The sequence below is a fragment of the Equus asinus genome, chromosome 2 (genome assembly GCF_041296235.1).
Source record: "Equus asinus isolate D_3611 breed Donkey chromosome 2, EquAss-T2T_v2, whole genome shotgun sequence".
Classification (NCBI taxonomy): domain Eukaryota; kingdom Metazoa; phylum Chordata; class Mammalia; order Perissodactyla; family Equidae; genus Equus; species Equus asinus.
In genome coordinates this window covers 192485821-192508419 of record NC_091791.1, presented here as the reverse complement: position 1 = coordinate 192508419, position 22599 = coordinate 192485821, and the positions used below count along the sequence as shown (strand labels likewise).

The window sequence follows — 22599 nt, the reverse complement described above, 5'->3', positions numbered from 1 at the left end:
TAGATGTAGTTTTTCCTCTTCTTACTTCAGACCATTTTTAGTTCTAAAAATCATAATATGATGAGATGGATAAAAATCAATGTAAACATTACTGTACATATTTCACTGCGGCCCTTTTATTTGTGTGTGAATTTTCTTTCTCTAGGTCCCCTGGGCCCTAAAACTAAAACTCACACAGCCAAGTAATATGGTTTTTGTCTATTCGGAGCAGGAGGACTAGAGACTGAGTGGAGTTACCTGCTCAGAGCAGTGCGCTCGCCACTGAGAGCAGCAGCCAGAGCGGGCACTGCGTCCTCACCTGGCTCCACGCTGAGGGTGTCAGCCACACTTCCTTAACTTAGTCCTTTAGTGAAATTCTTACTTCCCAAAAGAAATGAGTCAATATGTCATAGCTTGATTTCCAAGTACTGAGACACTACTAATTTAGACTTCTCTTTATAACTGGCATGGAGTACTTGTTTTATATTGGAAGTTACTAGAAAGTATTTCCAAAGATGCCAGATGACTGCCTTGTTGTAACTATTTTTTTAAATCTCTGTACTTCAGATATGAATCTGAGAAGCTTCAAGAGGAAAATTCTATTTTGAGAAGTGAAATTACTACTTTAAATGAAGAGGATAGCATGTCTAACCTGAAATTAGGGAAATTAAATGGATCTCAGGAAGAAATGTGGTAAGATGTAAATTTTCCTAAGGCATTCTTGCAAGGACTAAAACTATTTTACTTCAACTTTTAAAGCCTAACTCTTAAGTTATATTTTCATTGTCCCTTTTAGGCAAAAAATAGAAACTGTAGAACAGGAAAAAGCTGCAGTTCAGAAGATGGTTGAAAATTTAAAGATACAGGTAAGGTGATACTTAATATTTCCCAATGTTTCCTGATTCTGAAATTTTCTTTGTTTATTTGAAATTTACAAATTTATAGGACATGCTACTTGAATAGCATGTAGCTAATGATGGTGAGGTTGCAAATCCTGAGTTTCACAGTGGAAGCTCACTTCTGGCTGACTTGAAATGATCTCACCCATGTTTTCTTCTAGGACTTGTATAGTTTTATTGTTTGTATTTAGACTCCTAATTCAAGCAGAGATTATCCTCATGTGTGGTATAAGATAGGGGTTTCTGTTTCTCGTGAATATAATAATGTATGTATTATCTCTAGACTCAGTGCTTGACGTAAGCTCTGTAACCAGTAGGGGGAGGGGGAGAGGATGGGGAGGTGACGCCTCTAAAACCAAACCCGTGAAATCCTAGCCCTATCCCACATGTAGTTTAGATTACTGTTAGCTCCTTCCTCTTTCCTCACCATGACTGAAAGGAGAGAGTTAAGGACAGAATTTCACAGATCTAGAATACCAGTTAATTGTTATATCTTTTCACCAAGAATTCAAGAATTATGATTTATTCAGATAGCCTGTGCCATTCAGTGCCCAATTTGTATAATCTCACACCATGCAATTGTGCGGGGGAAGACCATTTAAGAATCTGTCTGAAACAGTCAAAAGACAAGGACATCCTGGGAAAAGAGTATTTTCAGTACTTGAAATAGACAGGGTACTAACATCTAAAATATATTCTGTACTCTTACAAACAAATGGCAAAACCCCGTTGAAAAATAGATAATTGACATGAATGGTCGAGTCACAGGAGAAAAGAATACAACATATAAAAAGATGGTTAACCTCATTAGTGATTAGGAAAGTACAAATTAAATGTTTCTTTTTTTCACCTGTCAGATTAGCAAATATTAAAGATTGGTGTCATCTGGTATTAAAAAGGGGGTGAGGAAATGCGTGCACCCAGACGTCATTGACAGGACTACAAGTTGGTAGCACTGTGAGGAGGACATTTTGGGGCTCTCTATCAAAACAGTTATGTATATGCCTACCTTCAAAAAATGATCCTAAATACAAAATGCTAGCGTGTGTAAATGAATTTTCTAGAAGATTGTTTTGTTTCTTCATAATTAAAGGAAAGAATGATAAATCTATATGTCTGTCAGTGTGGGCATGGATAAATGCATTATGGAATACCCTATAGCCACTAAAAATAATAGCATGTGGAGGTTTCTGAATGCACTGACTTGGAATGACAAGAGTCTATAAGATATTATAAGTGGAAAAAGCAGGCTGTCCAAATATCTGAAATGATTTTGATATAATGATAATGATTTTGTTATAAAGAAGAAAAAAATCTCTGTGTTATATGGGTTTTGTATATGCAGAGAAAACAATCTAGAGGGATACGTATCCAGCTGTAGACAGTGGCTCCCCGTGTGGAGTAGGGCTGGACTGAGTGTCCATCACTTCTTCATATACTTGCGAATTGACTGAATTTGTAATAATGAGTATGCATTATTTCTGTTGTTAAGTGTGTGTGTGTGTATATATATATGTAACTTTACCTACATAAAGAGGGAAAAAAATTAGTTTCTAAATCTGTTTGTTAGCAGAAAGTAGGGTAACTAGTTTTTAAAACATATTTCCATTTTAATTAGATTTCAGAATTAAAAACCAAAAACCAACAGTTGAATTTGGAGAATACAGAACTTAGCCAAAAGAATTCTCAAAATCAGAAAGAATTGCAAGACCTTAATCAACGTCTGGCGGCAGTGCTATGCCAGGAGGATAACGAGCCAGGACACAGTGCACTGGAGGAGTGGGAACAGGAAAAATCTCATCTGAGAGAAGAACTGGAGCGCTGTAAAGTCCAGGTACAGTCTGTGGCCACGCTGTGGCCTGTCTGGAGGGAATCCCAAGAAATGAAAGAAAGGCTCGTATTAAATTTCTTATACATAAAGTCTTAGTAATTAAAACAGTGTGGTACTTGCACATGAATAGACAGGTAAGAGGAATGGAAAGTCTAGACCCGAATACAAATGGAAAACTTGTGTTTAACAAAGGTAGCTTCTCAAATCGCTGGGGTAACGATGGACTTTTTAATAAGTGGAGCCTGGACAATTGGGTAGACATTTGGAACTAGATACAGTTAGATCCATATCTTATACCAAACGTGAGGATAAACTGTGCTTGGATTAGGAGTCTAAATATAAACAATAAAGCTGTACAAGGACTAGAAGAAAACATGAGTGAGTTCGTCTTTAACCTTGGTGTAGAGAAAGGCTGTCTAACTATGACTCACAAACCAGAGGCAAAAAAAAGAAAAAATGATTACATTTAAAAACTTTGCATGGGCTAAAAAAAAAAAGAGCATAAACAAAGTCAAAAGACAACTCACAAACTGGGAGAAAATATTTACCTCCTATACTACAGAGAGGGGCTAGCATCCCTACCATGTAAAGAATTTCTGAAAACCAAAGGCCTTAGGACCCAAATCTGACAGCAAAATGGGGGGAACACAGGACAAATGATTCACAAACAGGAGATGAAAATGGCCCTCAAGTCTATGGAAAAATGTTCAAAATCACTCATAAGTAAAGAAATGCAAATAAAAACAACACTGATGTATCATTTTTCACATATGAGACTGACAACAATTTACAAATATGACCACATATTCTTCTGGCAAGGCTTTGGGGAAACAGCCCCTTTCATACACTGCTGGGGGGGGATGTAAACTGATGTTATCCTCTGGAGGGAAATTTGGCAATACCTAACAAGATTGCATATGTACTTACCTTTTGTCCTACTTCTAGAAATTTACCTTAGAGATGCACCTCCAAAAATATGAACATTCATAGGCACAGAGTTATTCCTTGCAGCATTGTTTGTAATTGTAAAATATTGGGAACAGCCTGGATGCTCATACGTAGGAGAGCAGTTGCATGAATGTGGTGGGTACAGCCACACCATGGAGTAGTGCTCTGCAGCTGTTAAAAAAAAAAAAGGAGAGAGAGAAGGAATGAGAAAGATCTCTATTGATATGAAATGATTTCCAGGACATACTGTTAGTGAAAAAATAAAGGTGCAAAGAGCATCTGAGGGCGTCTGGAGTACGTCTTTGTCCACGTAAGGAACCGGGGACAGGTGTCTGCTCATTTGGGCAAAGGGAGCAGAGGAAGGATGGGCCAGAAGCTAAAGAGATGGTTACCTTGGGGGGTGGGGGGAGGATGGACTAGGAATGGGAATGGGAGACAGATGAGGGAGGGGGTGACACTCTGAGTATGTCTTTTTCTATGGCTCTGACTTTTAGAACACACATTCTTCACGTATCCCCAAATAAACACACCATTCAAACCAGTCCAGATGTGGGGGTACCAAAATGGAACACAGCACTAACAAATGAACCTGACTATATTATGAATGCATAACATAACCACAATGGGAAGAGAAGAATTAACTTAAATAATTAAGTAATTGGAAATCACATCTTGACTGTATACTGTAGGACTACAGACAAGACAAAGTGCACCCATTGTTAGGAGGATCTAGTCAGAACATGTGTTTCTGAGTGGGTGTGGGTTACTAATTCTGGAACCACTCTGTGTGTGCTAGGATTGAGCAAATGAGTACATACACTGTAGACCATAAGAACTGAGTTTCTCACTGTTGGAGATGGAGGTGTAAATGGAGAAACGCGGAGGGCTAAGACGAACCCTGCGATGCTGGACTGGGATCCCGGGTGTTAGCGTAACTCACGTTTCTGAACATATATACAGAGAGATAGACACAGATGTGTGGATACGAATGGGTGCTCAGGTCTTGGTGTCTAAACACCGTTCTCCTATAAAAGGAACCAGGGCTCCTTGGAAAAACGATGGATTCCAAGGCTGGGGCAGGGAAAATTCAAGATGAGCTTGGAACATCTCATGGTGCCAGAAAGAAAACAGTGCTCACAAGAAGATGGGGCATGTTGAAAGGACACAGGGCCCAACCCGAAAGGAGCTTCTAATGACCAAAGCTGCAACAATTAGATCAACAAAGTAAATAATCATAGTATAGCGTAAAATAAATACCTATGGCTTCATACTGATGTAAAAAATTGGATAAGTAAATAAAGCAGGGAGAAACAACAGCTCTTCCTTAGAGTAGAATTCTAATTAGTAAATGGAGAAAAAAAGAAGGCAAAAGAAAGTCATCATTAGGCAAATACCAGAGTAATAATTTTTGTAGACAAAATCCACTGATAGACACTAAAATTAATAAGCAAAATTTAAGGAGAAGCACGATTTGCATAGTCTCAAAGTATCTCCCCCAAGAGAAAGATACAGACTTTATGGTGGAGAAGCCTGCAAAAACTACCTTAGAATCCATGGTCCTGCCATTTAAGTGGAAAGTGTTTTGAAAGATAGTTGAGTTCTGTTGAGTATGAGGGTGAATGGTCATGGAACAGCGTCATTGAATTTATACTAGTGTCTCCCCAGTGCTCCTTTTGGGAACCCTGAAATTTCCCTCCGGCTGAATGAGTATGTGTATTGTTTGACTTTTACATTTTTTTCTTAGTCCTCTACTTTAGTGTCTTCTCTGGAGGCAGAACTTTCTGAAGTCAAAATACAGACTCATATTGTGGAACAGGAAAACCTCCTTCTCAAAGGTGAACTGGAGACACTGAAACAAGTAAGACTGTGTGCTGTGTGGGGCAGGGCGGGGGTTCACAGAACTATGCATACCTGACGGTCTGGCTTTTCTAGCCATCAGTATCCTTTTCACTGAGTCCTGTCAACTAGCTATTACTTAGTAAAGTCGAGGGCTTGCAGAACAAGTCTGTTTATAAGGGGTCCTATCACTAATTCTCTAAATGTCGTCTTAGTTAGGTAACTTACATATGGTCTAGACTGAAATTTTGTTCCTATAAACGAATCCCACCACTGCAGTTTAAGAAATTTGTTGTTCTGCTTTCTCCCAGCCAGGTGATAAAGTAATATGTTTGTCTAAAAATAGGGTGACTTTCTTGTTCATAACTTTAATAACTATTCACCCAGATTTGTGAGACAGATAAAGCTGGCTGCTCTTACCCCTTCTTATAGCGAGTATGAGGCATCTAAGACACTGGAGTAAATTCTAGAGCATTATCAGGGCTGCAGTCTCACTTAGGAATTCAGCTTGAAGAAGCCTATTTCAAAGTTTCAAGCAAAGACAATTTTAAATATAAAAGAGAGTTCACCAGATTGGTTACCAGGGGAAAGGGGGGTGAGGGGTGGGCACAAAGGGTGAAGTGGCGCACCTACAACATGACTGACAATCATGTACAACTGAAATTTCACAAGGTTGTAAACTATCATAATCTTAATAAAAAGTAAAAAAAAAAAAAAGAGGGTTCACCTTAAAGTTATATCCTGAATGTCGTCCTATATTCTTCTTTATTCTGAATTTTTCAAAGAGTAGAGGAAACTTTCAGTTTGAGCAATCCTGATTTATAATAGGAGAATTTAGTTGTTATGTTTTATTTATTTGCTTCACCAGAGGATTGCTTTAATATTATGACATTATTAGGTTATAAGATTCTCTGTCTCTGTTCAGCCTCTGAGCATAAAGGTGCACTTCTCTGAGTGCTGAGATATTGGTCTGGGTCACTGAGTGTTGTGCTGTGTTGGTCTCTGACTGTCTGCTCTGAGTCCTGATTTCCTAATAGGCTGGTAAGACTCTCAGGGAACTGCTGTTTCATAACGCCCAATACGGAACTGGTACCTAATAAGCGCTCTCTAAGAACATTTTCAAGTCAGATGCTGCTGTGCAAAGGATGTCTGTTCTGCCATAACAGAAGCTGTCTGTCCGTGTAAACAATCCCGAAGTTAAAACTCCCAGGGCCCTTCTGTGGTGTATAAGTATTGCAAAGCTGTTATTACCAAGTTCATCCTCAGTTCCTTGGGCCTTCTTTTCTCCTTTACCTTTGGAAGGTCTGTCTGTTGTTCAGCCTTTAAGATGATAATGACAGGTTCCAAGTCCAGAGCACAGGAAATGTTTGTGACTTTGCTAAGCTGGAGACCAGAAGACAAGGAGCAGGGCTGGGACTAAAATGGCATGATGAGGATGTCATTTGGCACATTCTTATTGCATATTTTTTACAGCGGTATTGATATAAATAGTGAGATGGAAAACAGTGAGCCCTGTCTGCCTTTGGGAGGAAGTTGTTTCATGGCGCCTGGACTCTTGGGTCACAAGAGTAGGATGGTGTCGGCCCACCATTGCTGCCATGTGGCTTGGACCCAGAAAGCCCGTGCTGCTCTGTGTGACATCATGTCTCATGCACAAAGCACTGTCACTGGTATTATCTGTCGCACTGAAAAGAAACACAAACAGCATCAGCAGAAGTCACAGGCCAGTCTGTAGACACCCAGGTGGTACCTGGCTTTGGGAGGGTCTAGAGTGGGAGGAAGGTAGTGAGCAGAGGAAGACCAGTCCCCTAGTGACCCAGCACCCAGGTGCTTTACGATGCATTTTCCTACGTCCTTCCGACTGTTTAGATTTGCGAGTTGAGCTGGATTTGCTGCAAGTTAAAGACAGGTTCAACCCTTAAAGTCTGTTTCGTCACACTCTTCCTAAAGCTAATGTAGAAGAACTTAAGGTGAGAAGTAGGAAGATGGCCGTAAAATCATGATGATAAAGAGCTGAAAATTTGAAAGCCTGGTGAAGCAGAGGGAAATTAAAAATGTATGATCTATGGGGAAGGGATAAGGAGTATAAAACAATCAGTCTCTTGAAGCAGTAGTTGAGGGGTGAGGATATGCCCCCACCCCCACCCCAGGACATTTAGCAATGTCTGAGGACATTTTCGGTTTTCACAACTGGTGTGTGGTGGGGGGAGTGCTACTGGAATCTAATAGTGAAGCCAGAGGAGCCAGCCCCATGGCCGAGTGGTTAAGTTTGCACGCTCTGCTTCAGCGGTCGAGGGTTTACCAGTTTGGATCCTGGGCATGGACCTACATACCGTTCATCAAGCCATGCTGTGGCAGTATCCCACATATAAAATAGAGGAAGATGGGCACAGATGTTAGCTCAGGGCCAATCTTCCTCAGCAAAAAGAGGAAGATTGGCAGCAGATGTTAGCTCAGGGCTAATCTTCCTCACCAAAAAATAAAAATAAAAAGAAGGAGGAAAATGTATTGTGCTATATGTACACAAGTTAACTGATGACATAATGGCAGTATGTTATGTGCTTTACCCTGAAGGTGAAAGAGAAAGCTAGGACCGTTATTTCACAGTGTCTGTCTGGTTGAGCCTGTCTGAGCAGACATTCAGCAGTCAGTTGGAGAATGGAGAAAAGCGAGCAGGGAACATTTTGTTAAAGTTAATTATAATGCTCTAGCGTTTATATTGTCCTCTGAAATGGCAGCAGCCATGAAAGCGCCCACTTATAAATACCTCTTTATAGATACAGCCACGAGATGTGATGGGAGGGCTCCTTTCTCTCTTAGAGCTGCACAGATGTCCCCATCTCTCCGACTTCCAGCAAAAAATGTCCCGTGTTCTGAGCTACAGTGAAAAACTGCTGAAAGAAAAGGAAGCTCTAAGTGAGGCATTAAGTAGCTCTGTAGATGAGGCAGGCAGAAGGGGACAGTTTTTGCATCATTGTACAGTGTGTACCACCATGAGCATGTCTCCACACAGTGGCACACGGGCCTCCCGTGTTGACCTAATTGTTCCAAACTCTTCCTGGAAAGCATTTCAGCTGCCGTTATGTCACCTCAGAGCTCCTGAATCCATGATTTTAACAAGAGTCTGGATTAGTTGTTTAATAATTATATTACTAAAGACAGTAATATAAAGTTTGTCTCATTTTAATAGGTAACCATGCTATTTATATATTATTTAAATATATGACTAATCTACTGATATATGATGTAACTAATATAAATATTATTGTATTTAACAATCTGAGCTCTATTACATAGACACTTTTTTTCCTATTGTATTTTCCCTGGCAAATCCAGAAACGCTGCTTGGTCCCACCTGCATTAATAGGCATTCTTAGTTTCCTATTACGGTGCACTCGAGATTTCTAATTGCCTTCCAGCCCATCATCTCTCACCCACAAAATATGAGGCAATGAGGAAGAAAAGTGGAAATCCCCAAAGAGAGGAGCCTCCTCAAAATGAAAGGGATAAAGGGAGTCAGGAGCTGTCTTTCTCTCCCCTACCCTGCTCCCCACGTAAACAGATGGCACGAGATCTTTTCAGCACAAGTGGAGGCAGAGAAACTGAGGCTAGATACGTTTGCAAAACTGCCCTGTCACCTCCTTTATCTTCCTAAACAGCTGGCAAAATCCAGACTCCTAGAGCACAGAGTCGCTACTGTGAAGCGAGAGCAGAGGTCTTGGGAGCAGCAGAGCGAAAGCTTGCGGTCACAGCTGACGGCTTCCCAGCAGAAGGTGCGTGGACGGTTCTTGGTCCATCCACAGTTAGTGTTTCCTACATCTTCCGAAGGAACTCCCAGTGGAAAGAAGGTTCCAGGTGGAAGTGGCCTAAGAGGGCTCGGAATGATTCAGTTGACTAATATTTGACACATGCTCACAGTATAGTGAAATAGTCTGGACAGGATTTCCCTCAAAGTTCGTTATTATGAGATCATTATGAGTCATCTCATCATTATGAGGTTACTTATTTATGAAAGCTTGAGAATAGTGTGTAAAAATGACTGCTTGTTCCTAATTTAGAAATGGGATTTCTAAGGCAGGTTTTTGCCCTGTTATAGTTAAAGATCTCTGTCAGCATTTCTTTTACAAATTTAAAATTTTTTAAATTGAAATATCCAGGTGTATATATTTTTATTTTAAACTAAGAGGTCCCTTACAAACCAACACCACAGGCTAAAACAATTTCTACAAAATTCAGTAAAAGCATCTTTTGTGATGCCAATTGGTTCTGTAAGATGTCACCTGGTGGTATACAGGTGACTCCAGCAGCAGCACCTTGCTCCAGTTAGAGTTCATCATTGCCCTAAATATCATTTAAAGTCCTGTAAATGTGCATAACAGCCTGGGTCTCCACTGAGCTACTGACAAGAGCTGGACGTAGTCAGTGGAAACAGAAGGGACCTGGAGGTCTCTTGTCCTGGTTCTTTCCTACCTGGCCGTGCTGTAGGTGAGACCAGGGGGATTTCTGTCGCAGTGTAAGATTGTTCTCGTGATGCAGGTTCAGAGTTTGGAAGACACACTGCAGAACGTAAACCTGCAAATGTCCCGGATTAAAGCCGACCTACGAGTGACTCAGCAGGAAAAGGAGGCTTTAAAACAAGAAGTGATGTCTTTACACAAGCGACTTCAGAGTGCTGGTGACAAGGTAATTTTTCTTTCTTATTGCGGTATCACTTTACACAGTAAAGTGCACAAATTTTAAGTCTATGACTTGATTATTTTTATACATGTATATGTTCATATACATAAATATATGTATTTTACATACTTATGTGTATGTTTGTGTAACCACCACTGAGTTCAAAATCTAGAACACCCAGCACCCAGCAGGCTCTCATGCAGCAACCCCAAGGGAGCCGCTTCTCCACCCTCTGCCACTGTAGCTTAGGGATGCTTGTTTCTGAACTCCACATAAATGGAACCACAGTGATGAGGTAATCTTTTGTATTGTGCAAGTCAGAGACCATGGCTGAGTTGTTTTGTAGTAATAAAACTAAAACATTTTGATGTTGTAGGAAGTGTGTCTCATTTGTGCTGCTTCATTTGGGCACAAATAAATGAAGAATGATGTTATGGATGTCAGCCTTGGGGTAGACACTAAGACTTTGTCCTGTCATAAACATAGACACTAATTCAGTCATTTTATCTCTTGGTGATACTTTTTTTTTTTTTGAGGAAGATTAGCCCTGAGCTAACATCCACCACCAGTCCTCTTCTTTTTGCTGAGGAAGATTGGCCCTGAGCTAACATCTGTGCCTGTCTTCCTCTGTTTTATATGTGGGACGCCTACCACAGCTTGGCTTGATAAGCAGTGTGTAGGTCTGTGCCTGAGATCCGAACCAGTGAACCCTGTGCCACCGAAGCAGAGTACGCGAACGTAACTGCTGCACCACCAGGCTGGCCCAGGTGCTGATACTGTTTTTAACTGTAATTTTTTTTTTAAATAAAATAGTTCTTTCCATTTTTTAAGATTACTTCTGGGCTGACATTTTTCTCAAAATGAAATTGTATCTTTTATTCTTTTTCATATTTTGGCTTAAAAGACAAAAGACCTATCTAGTTGTATTACCTTTTTGGGGCTTTTTTTTGCATGAGGAAGATTGTCATTGAGCTAACATCTGTGTCAATCTTCCTCTATGTTGTATGTGGGTTACTTCCACAGCATGGCTTGATAAGCAGTGTGTAGGTCCATGTCCGGGATCTGAACCTGTGAACCCCAGGCCACCAAAGCCACTACGCCACTGAGCCAGCCCCTCTTTTGTATTTTTTAAAGCATTTTTAGGAATCACTTTGGTAGCTTAAAGCATATTCCTGAGTTCAGGCCTCAATTATATGGACAATATGTGCTTTGAATTCTAAAAAAGGGATATGATTGCACATGTGAAAATGAGAGTGGAGCTGAGCTTGTTGGTTAGCAGTGTGTTTCAGGGTCCCTGTGTGTATATCTATATATGCGTACGCTCGCTTCCCTTAGAAGACGAAAGTGAAAGTTAAAAAGTGCTTACTAAGAATCACTGTTAATCAGGTAAATATGACACTCAGAACAGAAGTCAGCTTGTTTTTAAGGCTTAAGTCTGCAATTCTCTCTTAAGAACTGGGCCCCGGAAATAGCCGCCCATCCATCAGGATTCCGTAAGGAGCCACAAAGCCTGCCTTGGGACAAACTGGATCATCTGATGCACGAGGAGCAACAGCTGCTTTGGCAAGAGAGTGAGAGACTGCAAGCGGAGGTGCAGCACCCCAGCGCGGAGCTCGCACACTCCCGGGGGAAGGTGACCTGAAACGTGGCACATGCTGGTGCATGTTTGAAAATGCTTAGTTTGATACGATTGAAATGATTCTAGAGTATTAGTCTGAGTATTCTGCTATGGCAGACTTATTTTAAGAATGTATCATTTATCATTTACTTTTATTCTGATATGTTTATACAATATTTTTCATTTTGTATAAGCAGCTCTATGTTAAAATCTGTGATTTTAAACTTCATACCCAAAATATAGACTCCTGGAAACTACGTTAACCATATATCCCTCATTCAAATAGGCCAGCTGCCAGGACTGGCAGTAGAAAAATGGCAAAACTAGGCTCAAATCCTGTTGGTCTAACTCCTTGTGAGACAAGGTGCTCCTTTTTAAAGATTCAGCGTTTCAAGGCTAGGATGGTCTTTCAAGATCATCTTTTCCAACCATTAAACTGCTGTTTAAATTCTCCACCTCTGCTAAGCAGTCGACCAACTCTGTTCAACCTATGCTTTCACTCCTCTTTCGAGGAAGAACTCTGAAGAGCCACAGATACTCGTTGAGAACACCTACTTGGTGCCAGAAACTCTGCCATCACTGAGGTCGCTGTCCTCATGGAACTCAGTTGACGTAAACGCATCGTTTCAGGTGTGCACAGTCCAATACAAAGTCGACGGACTGTCACTCCATCCACTCCTGAAAGTTATGCTCATGTCAGAGCAGAAGTGCCTAGATCTGTGTTTTCTTGCAGCCACATCACACTGTTGACTCCCAGCGGGTGGTAGAGCCAGAAGTCCCCTCTCCCGTGTCTGACCCTTACAGTGTTGGGTTTTTAGACCCAACCAGACTGAAAATAGATCTACCTAGAAAGGATCTTTTGAAATCCAAAAAGTAGGCTTCAGGAATTGGCAGACTTGACTGAAAAAAGGTGTTTTTGATACAACAAAACCCAAACGCTGAATAAAAATTTTCCTTACGTTCGTCGTTCGTTTGTCCTGGCTGGGTGGTTATATTAGCATTTCTTCCTCTTTAATTTGTTCCTCTTAGGTCCGCCAACTGGAATCCAACCTTCTTCCCCCGAAGCACCAAAAACATCTAAACTCATCAGGAACCGTGAAGCCCATCGAGCAGGAGAAGTTGAGCTTAAAGAGGGAGTGTGAACAGATTCAGAAGGAACTGTCTCCTACTAGCAGGAAGGTTAGTTTGAGAGTTGATGCCCTGTGTCCGTGTTCTGACTCTGATGTCCCCTAAGTGTGAGTTTCTTCCCTGCCTGCTTCCAAGGAAATGGTTACAATGGCACATTTCAGTTCTTCCTAATATCTATGATTTGTAATCTTATCAAAACAGTATCACAGTTATTTTTGATTGAGTCATGGTTGAAAAGGAACAATTAACTTTACGTTTTCAATAAGGAAGGCAGTTAGTCATTTTCAAGAGTATTACAAGCTTTATAAGTTAGTAAAATGTATATAGCCTGACTCTTAGGAACATCTTGATATGGTCTGTATTAGTTCATCTGTTGCTGTGTAACAAATTAAAACAACAAGTGTCCGTTGTCTCAGTTTCTGTGGGTCAGCGATTCAAAGCCCCTTAGATAAGGGGTTGTGGCTCTGCTCTCCCAGAGGGGGCAGTCCAGGCGTCAGCTGGGGCTGCATTCCCTGGAAGGCCGCAGTGGAACTGGAGGATCCGCTTCCAAGTTCACCCACATGACTGTTACGCGGAGACTTGTTTCCCTGCTGGCTGATTGCCCAAGGCCTCAGCTCCTCCCCACCTGGGCCTTTCCTCGGACGTGGCAGTGAGTGATAGGAGAGAGATCGGAAAAGGCCAAGATGGAAGGTGTAGTACCTTTCATAAGCTAATCCCAGAAGAGACACGCTGACATTTCTGCTGGATTCTGTTAGTCACACAGACTAACCTTGGTACATTGTGGGAGGGACTATGCAAGGGTGTGAAGACCAGGAGGTGGGGGTCATGGGGCACCATCTTGGAGGCTGGCTACTGTGTGTGTAATCCTCTGTAGCACAGCTCAGTTTGCTTTCTATACAGTCACGTGTGGCTTAACGATGGGGACACGTTCTGAGAAATGCATCTTTAGGGGATTTCATCCTTAAGGGAACATCATAGAGTGTGCCTACACAGACCTGGATGGGACAGTCTACTACACACCTAGGCCACATGGCACTAATCTCATGGACCACTGTTGCATATGCCTCCCATCATCGACCGAGACGTTACACAGCACATGACTGTACTTTGTTCCAGAAAGTTAGAGTTCCAGACCAGTGATACTCTGGGAGTTCTCATTCTTACTCATTTGTCTTTCTTTCCTTTTCTAAACTAAAACTCAGAGTTTTCACTGTTACCTTCCTCTTCTGAAAATTATGTCTTCTTTAAAAATCTGGGAAGAATGATGAACAGTCAGTTACTTTTGTTAAAAAAAATTTTATGAAATTTTTATAAGTTTGTGAAAGTTATCATGACCATGGGCAGTAAGAAAACTGTGTATTCTAAAGCTGTAATGTCATTTAATTTTAGGTACATTCAAGTAAACTTTTCAGAACGACAGTGGGTTTCATCCCTGTTCACTAAGGGAAGAGTCTGATGATAGGTTTAAAAATAACAATGAATGTAAATGTACCTGGAAAGATGACACTTCTGGTTACCAATTCTTGCTACACTTCTCCTCAACTCTTTTTGATAGAAGCACAAATCAGCATTCTAGAATAGCGTCCTATGTTTTCTACTTGGCAATACTCTGAATCCCAGTGTCCTCTAGCTCATTAGGGTCTTCCTGCAATAAAAAGAATTCCAAAAACGGATACTCATAAAAATCCTCAAATTTCATCTTTAAAATTGAGAAAGGGGTCAGATAAGTCAAGTTTTATGTAGTCTTGGTTTTAAACCTTTAAACTTTGCCTAAAGACAGTGTTTTTCCCACCGCAGACCCATAGTAGAGGATCATGAAACTGACAGTGAAACACCAGCATTTTTATTAATGAAATATACTAGAAAATACCAGAGCACAGGGCTCATGGTAAGGATAAGTATTATTTCATGAAAGTTTTCTTCCAGTCATATGCACTTATAACTATGCATATATATGTACACGTGGGTGTGGGTGTATGTGCTGGGTTGCAAGATCAAATGTGTTTCTTACACTGAGTGGCGTTGAAGTTTAAAGCCAGCTGCCTTGAGGAATCTGTTCAATGTGAGGAGTGGTGATTCAAACTAAACTGCTTAAATGTAATCAAAGTTGTTTTCCTTCGATGAATGAGCTTGGCTTTCTTCCAAGAGCTGAGATCTCTGACTAGCATAAATTTGTCAAAATAAAGCAGAGCAACTCAGGTATTTGTTTTTTTTTTTTAAGGGAATTTTTTTGTTCTTTAACAGGTCAGTCAGATGAATTCCCTTGAACGAGAATTAGAAACAATTCATTTGGAAAATGAAGGCCTGAAAAAGAAACAAGTAAAACTGGATGAGCAGCTAGTGGAGGTAAGCTTTAAGCAAATGGCCATAGCTATGGAGAATATTTTAATCCATGAATGAACCATTTGTTGGGAGAGACTAGCACAGTGTTGAATTCCTATTATGAAAAAAGTGGAAATCTAAGTATGCTGCCAAGCTGAATTCTTTGGTCTGTCTTAGCAAGTGTGATAGACATTTTTGCTTAATTACACAGTCATACGAATTCATACTGCTTCACAGAGGAAGAAATAATGTCGATTATCCTAAAATGCAAGGACCTGTGCCTTAGCAAATTCAAGGGGCAGGGACTTTGACACAGGCCAAGAGGCCTGAGCTCTCTTGCCATTGCTGTGGTCGTGACAGATTCATGAGAACACCTCCGACACTGCAGTGTTTTATAGATCTGATTGCTATCTAAGGACCTCTTTAGCTGGGAAATCCATGTGGAGAATTGGAGAGCCCATTAGCATTTAGAAGTTTAGTTTTCAAGTATTGCCGTTGTTCATTACTATTGTAACTCCACACTATGTTGTGAGAGGTACACCTATCTGTTAAATATAAAAATGGATTTGTAAAACTTGTTAGCTTGGATGTTAGGTTTCCAGTCTACTGGGTACAATTATCAGATACAAAACAACCTAGGTGCAAATTCTCCTTAATAAGTAAAAATTTTACTGAGATACTTTTCTTTGGGTAGATGAAAATATCAATCCAACATTTAGTGAACTGTAAAATGCATTTAAGGTAAAGAGGCATATGTATACAAATATTTTTAAGCCAGAATTTAGGAAGGAAGAGAGAGATTTAAATATTTTCTTTTATGAAGCTGGACACATGCAAAGGTAACTTTAAATAGACACTTGGTTTTCAAATGTGAAATATGGGCAAACATATCACCTTGACATTTCACTGACCACTGAGATTTCTGTCAATTTTATGTTCTGTGATTATCCATTAATGGAGAGATTAGTAAAACTATAAATAGTGAAATCCAAACCATTTTTTCTTTCTCTGACAGCATATAATAAATGTGTTCAAAACCTTGAGCTGTGGGCTGTGTTTAGATGTAGATGTGCTTTTCTGATGAAATAATTACATACTGTAGTGAATAAGATGTCTGAAGCCTGCCTGACGCTTCTAGACCAAACTGAAAAGTAACGGGTATTAATCACTGTCGGATTCTCTCCAGACATTCCAACGGCCCAGTTCCCCCACCTGCCCTTGCAAACCCCTTCTCTTCTAACACCACTCACGCTATTAGCCATCATAAGCCATGTCCCCTCATTATTTTTCTCCCTAATCTAGTAGTAAATATTTGCTACTGGATGAGGGAAATTGAGTGTTCTTGGCACTAGAGCTGAGTAACTAAAGAAAAAGCATGAATTTTCAGTTGGAGCACTGAAAAGAACATCTCATACACTGTCTATTCTAATGAAACTTTCTTTAGGAAATAAGACTGAGCTATTAACTCTGAATAGACCTATACAAATGGGATCCTCTAGCAGCTTTATTGAAATACAATTCACACACTGTGAGTTCCCCCATTTAGAGTGTACAATTCAATGGGTTTTGGTGTATTACATTAATTTTTAAAACTGTGGTAAATATATACATAATAAAATTTGCCATTTTATGCATTTTTAAGTGGACAATTCATTGGCATTAATTACATTTATAATGTTCCACCACCATCACCACCACTTTAAAACTTTTTCCTCAATCCAAACATTAAGCAATAACTCCCATCCCCTCTCCCACCAGCCCGAAAATTGGATTTTTATTGACGTTATGATATCTATAGATTAGGCCAATTTGGGGGATGTACAGTGGTTTTCACACCATTCTTTGTGCCCAGCTCTCCTGAGGGAGAGGTCCTTCCCTTCACTCTGGCAGTGCTTCTCATTGGAGTAGGGGGCACCAGGAAGCTGTTCCCATACCAGAATCTTTGGGATCAAGGAATTTCAGAAAAGCTTTCTAGGTGATTCTGATCTGATGTATGCACTCCCTTGAGGGAAGGAGTCTCTCTTTATCCCTATATGCCAGTTTAAAAGTCACTGATATAATACGGTACATCTCTCTACCCCAGTGTAGTTAAAGATCCCAAATCACTAGACTAGGGAATGGAAGTACTTGACTCCCACTCCAGGGCTTTTTCAACCATATGAGGCAATGTCCTATAAACGAGTCATTTTGAACACTCAAAAAAGGATTACAGACTGTATCAGCAACTCTCAATTCTGCTGTGTACCTCTGACAGCCAACAGTTCAGAAACTTGAACAACAAAATTGTCTTATAGTTTATATTCTGCATCTCCAAATGGCAAGGAATTTAACATCAGATCAATTCCACACTGGACCTGGAATCTTCTAAATAATTATGTTGGGATGGGTGGAGGAAAAGTTGGCTAGTTTGCAAACCACCCCGATGCCAACAGGTGAGGAAGTGGTTGCAGGATTAGAGCTATTGAGACATTTTAATATCTGTAAAATTTACATATGGAGAAAGATAATGTTGGTCCTTTATAAGTTCTTACTGACTAGAGCAGCAGAATCAGTAGATGATATACCCAGTTTGTGCCGTTCTTCCTCTACATAACTCACACTTTTCTTCCTCTTTTTATAACTCCTGTAATTCTCTTTGTTTGCTTTTGTTTTGCCTGTGGCTAACCTGTCCCTAGACCTCTGTGGTTGGAACTAGCAGAGAGGGGTGCCGTTCTCTGCCTGAGATAGTGTGTGAAGGTAGATCACTCTTTTTCCGTGAATTTCATAGCATGGAGACATCTCATTAAACTTGTTCGCGTAATCATTTCTACTGACCATAGCAGTTAATAATTACTTATGGTAAGAGCCAATATTCATTTTCATTTTGCTTTAGCTGTGGGACATGTCTGTTTATATTTACATCAGGATTTTCCTCAGTATTTAAGACGTGTGTGGAGAAAATCATCCCGCTGATATAAAGTCATGGGGTCATAATTCTCCATATTCTTTATTCCTGAAAATAAAGTGGTGGGTTTTCGGAATGTACAACTAGGAATATTTCAGAATGGGTAACGGCCCACCTCAGCAATTTAGATTTAAGGAAATGGATAGTGGCTCTGAAGTTTCATGATAACATTTAATTATAGTTGTGTCTTAGAGGGCCTTTTCCCTCCCACTAGCCTGAGTTGCTGCCTGAATCCAGGACGTGGTCATGGTTGTTGCATGCCCTCCACTGAGCTCTGTGTCTGCGGAATGTGCTGACAGACATGAAGTGCGTGCTTCTCCAGCCAAATGCAGTGCATCCTGGTCTCTTGTTTCCTCTCCCTGGCTTTGATTGGCATGTGATACACATACATTTCCTCCTTGTCTTGAACAAATACTTCTATTCCATGTATTTCACCTCCCAGATGTTCTGGGATAGCATCTTATGCTCCAGAATTGCCTGTCTTACCGTGCTATTGAAGAGTATAACGTTGATAACCAAGATAGGTTAAAATAATTTTAGATACAAGATGAGATTCTTTGAGAATATTGCTAACTTGGAAAATATGTAGTCATTGAATATTTGCTTTTAAGAATCTTTATGAATGGTAAGTAAAGTGGCAAAATCCTAAAGCATAACCCTTTCTCCCCAAAACCCTAGAGCATGACCACTTTCTCCCCTAAGCCCTAGAGTATGATCCTTTCTCCCCTTTGCCTGCCCCCACCCCAGTGGTGGTGGTAGTTTAAAGAGGGATAATTGAAGGTTCCAGTGTAAGAAAAAAATGAAGTAAAATTCAGAGATATTAAATCCATCGTGTACCTCATGGCCTTTTAGTCACTCAAGAGTGAGGACGTACAGTTTGTCTAAAACTCTTAAGAAGGCCTGCTTATTTACTAAGTATATTATCTCATAAGCAAAATGGCTCTCCCCGCTTCCTTCTCACTCCGGCTCACGTGCTGTCCTGTTCTCAGCTATCAGTGGGTCTGCGAGGCCGTTAGTGAATTCATGGCTTCACTGCTCCTGCTTGACGCTTTCCAGGCAGCTCTGGGATGGAGGTCCTGCCACTGACCCGGCTTTGCCCTTGTCCTCCAGATGCAGCACCTGAGGGCCCCTGTGATGCGTAGCCCACCCCCTCCCACCTGGGACCTGCAGCTGCCCCAGCAGCAAACCTGTCCGACGGTGCCCCGGGAGCAGTTTCTGCAGCTTCAGCGCCAGCTGCTGCAGGCGGAAAGGATGAACCGGCACCTGCAGGAGGAGCTTGAACACAGGACCTCTGAGACCAGCACGCCACAGGTAGAACACTCTTTTGTCCTCTGATGGTAAACTCACTCACCTAATTTAATGTTACTGTTCATTTGAAAGCTCTACCAGTTCTTGGGTGGGGATAAGAAGCAAAATCTTCGGTCAGGGAGTTACACCTCACCTGCGTTGCAAATCCACACAACTGCAGCGCTGTTTTTGCATTCGGCAGCTCTGCTTTTGAGCCCTCAGCTTCTAAGCTGGGGAGTGAAGTGCTCCGGGTCTCCTGTGCACATTCGTGATTGGAGAAGTACCAGGATCACTTGAGCACAGTGCACAGTTGACCTGAGGTTCACATTCCAGCATTCGAGTGCAGCTCTAGCATGCACAGCACTAACAGTGTCCTGGCCACTCCTGCACCAGAGGCCGTGGCCTGCCACTCCAGGGAGTCCACGGTGGGGACTGTCCACTGCTAATAAAGCTGGGTGTGTAGGCACTGACTGTTTTCACTTGACATAGTTCATTTAACTTAATTTTTTTAAATGATGATGTTTGAAAAACTCTTTTTAAGAAAACAAAGATCATCTTCCCCTTCCTTTTGAATTAGCTTTATCCCAGGTCACTACCAGACACAATCTTATATTACCTAGGTTTATCAAATAGTTCTCTTTAATGCTTCATTCATAATCATCCTTTTCAGAAGTCTCTTAACTCTTTGGTCTTGCCCATTTAGTTTATTCAGAATTAGGAATAAAATAAAAAATACTCCTTAGTTTGTAGAATTCTAAATTAATTCTTTCTGGCTTGGATGCTCTTCCTCTGTTTTCATATATCTTGCCTTTCAGTTGACATTGGATATGGAATTTCCAGACTCTTTTTCTGTATCCCCCTTAAAGTGGCTCTGCAAAGTCACATTAGCACTAGAATTATGCACTGGAGCAGTTCTGTTTTCCTCTCCTAGTATATAGCTATGATTTGTCATGATGTACTTCTGTCATCTTTCTAACAAAACTTTCAAAACTTTTTTTGTCTTTTGTGCTTTAATATCCATGTTTTTGGAAGCTTCCTACATCCCACTTTAATTTCCAAACATTAAAATAAAATTATTGAATTAAAATTGTGATGGTGGCATGTTGGATAGATGCTTCAACTCTTCATTACAGAATAGAATTATAAAACCTTGACCTTCAGTTTTTAATGGACATTTTAACCCAAATTATTCTACTCATTTCTCTCTCATACACACTATTTTCAAACTATGATCTTCCCAACCTACCCATCAATGTTTAAAAATAAAAAATATCCTTTTACTCCAGTTACTTCGGGATCAGATGGACAAAAACTAGTAAGATTTTTGTACTAAAAAAAAAAATTCCTCCAGTCAGATGGCAGGGTGGACTGCCATTGCTCTCACTAGAGTGCCACTGCAACCACTTCTGTTTCTGGCACCTGAGCTGACACTAATTCTGAGCATACAGAGTATTACCAGAATCTGCGTGCTGTCTCTGTGTGTGGAGTGATGTGATTCTTCTCCCTTTGTGTCACTTTGCTTGCATTTGTTGTGTTAATGTGTGTGCTTTTAAGGATTGTTTGCATTATAAATGTGTGAATTTAGACTCCCCCTAGAAAACATAATTCGGACATCAGGGTGAAGTGTACCACTTGCCTTCTCTCTCTAGGCCTTGCTACCGGAGCAGCGAGCAGTGCACGCAGATTCCTACAGAAGGATTGGGCACCTGTGAAAACTGGGCTGCTATTGATGGCATTTCTTACACGGCAGATACTCACATAAGCACACACCCGTACACACCACACATCACACAAACACACAGACATTAGCTGAGAAGTGTTTGGGACTCAAGTGCTCTTTTAAATGTTATTATTTGTTGTATTATTGATTTCGCCTCTGCAGTATTATGTCTCTAATTTATTTATGTGGAAATGACAGATTTTGTGAATCAAATTCATGAATTTCAACTTGATGCAAATCATTTTATTTATACCATTTAAAGAGTGTGGATTTGAGATTCTTGAAAGGATGTATTCTATATATTTTCTCATTCCATATGTTGTAACTATTTTTAACAAAAGGTACTACTTTTATATATGGAATTTGAAGAAAATCAGGGTTATTTATACTGTTTTGTATAAGATGTATAATACTTTTTTGACGCGAAAAGGGAAAATTTTGATGAAACAATAAAATAAATTTTAAATCTACAACTGCCTTTGTTTTTTCTCTTTCCTCACTCTTTTCCTATGCTCCATGTTCTTCAAATTAATTATGTTATTATGGTGTTTTTGTTTTGCTTTGTTTTTTTTTAAGGCAAGCAGATGTCAGGCATTTTCCACTTATGTCTAAACTTTAAAAAGCCATATCTTTTAAAATATAGGATTTTTTTTAAAGATCAATGTTCTCAAGGCTTGATTTCTTGAAATTTACTTGCTGCATTAGACTTTCTTTACTACAATTTTTGTCTTCAACTTAGTCAAACTAGTTGTTTTTTTAATGTTTAAATAAATGCTATTATGTACTCTCCAAACGAATGTTGGCTTTCAACTCATGTTCAGTTGTTCTGCATGCTTTTAAAGGATGCCTTCTGGAGCATGCTTTTCGAGGCAGGCTTGCCCTCGGCCATGATGATGTTTTGCTTAAACACTTGAGAGCCTTTCACGACAGAAGTTCCGTGTGTGGACACCGTGGACTGGGGGGCACTCAGCTGCACCCTCTCTCTCTAGGTCTCTGCCCTCCAGAGCCCACATTCCCTAACCCATCGCTGTTGTGAGAGGAGAGCGGGAGAAGCCAGGGCTCTTTTCTGCCCTCGTTTTATCTAGGAGTTGTTTGTGGGGAGGAGATTCTTAATTTTAGATCTGTTCTGATGGTAAACCCATCCTCCAGTCCAGATGTTTGCCTCACATTATTGACATGTCCAGTTGGGAAACAGCTGAGTAGAAAAACTGCCAGGAAGAGGCTGATTATTATGGAGAAAGCACAGTAATCAGTGTTTCAAAGGCGAGCCAGACACACATACTGAAGCTGACAGACAGGACAGGCGATCCTGAATAGACTCAGTTTTCGTTTTGTTACTGAGAGGCCCCCAGTACTGCAGATGGAAGGTGGACTCCCATCTTTTAATTTACTCTGGATACCTGTTTTACT

The 22599-nt window shown here is 40.5% G+C and overlaps 1 protein-coding gene and 1 long non-coding RNA gene across 21 annotated transcripts in view; one reads left to right on the top strand and one right to left on the bottom strand.

The window, feature by feature from the left end:
• The window catches only part of LOC123283135 (uncharacterized), a 61542-nt gene that overhangs the window by 9922 nt on the left and 29021 nt on the right, over positions 1 to 22599 (bottom strand). The window contains exons 1-4 of one of the 5 annotated variants that reach the window (XR_011501595.1): positions 12748 to 12912; positions 8261 to 8387; positions 3663 to 3828; positions 2590 to 2741 (exon numbers count right to left, since the gene is read on the bottom strand). This is a non-coding gene — a long non-coding RNA (uncharacterized lncRNA). Of the gene's footprint in view, positions 1 to 2589; positions 2742 to 3662; positions 3829 to 6220; positions 6574 to 8260; positions 8388 to 12747; positions 12913 to 14408; positions 14547 to 22599 lie in introns of those variants that run through there. The other 4 variants (XR_011501596.1, XR_011501594.1, XR_011501598.1 and 1 more) reach the window with 4 other exon arrangements.
• Positions 1 to 22599, top strand: part of NIN (ninein) — a 92296-nt gene that overhangs the window by 63156 nt on the left and 6541 nt on the right. For 10 of the 16 annotated variants that reach the window (XM_014854260.3, XM_070504323.1, XM_044765615.2 and 7 more), the window contains 10 exons: positions 547 to 672; positions 776 to 845; positions 2497 to 2712; positions 5402 to 5515; positions 9153 to 9266; positions 10030 to 10176; positions 11624 to 11803; positions 12818 to 12967; positions 15161 to 15262; positions 19293 to 19493. In XM_014854260.3, the coding sequence (XP_014709746.3) occupies positions 547 to 672; positions 776 to 845; positions 2497 to 2712; positions 5402 to 5515; positions 9153 to 9266; positions 10030 to 10176; positions 11624 to 11803; positions 12818 to 12967; positions 15161 to 15262; positions 19293 to 19493 (1420 nt within the window). Of the gene's footprint in view, positions 1 to 546; positions 673 to 775; positions 846 to 2496; positions 2713 to 5401; positions 5516 to 9152; positions 9267 to 10029; positions 10177 to 11623; positions 11804 to 12817; positions 12968 to 15160; positions 15263 to 19292; positions 19494 to 21118; positions 21663 to 22599 lie in introns of those variants that run through there. The other 6 variants (XM_070504319.1, XM_044765616.2, XM_070504318.1 and 3 more) reach the window with 5 other exon arrangements.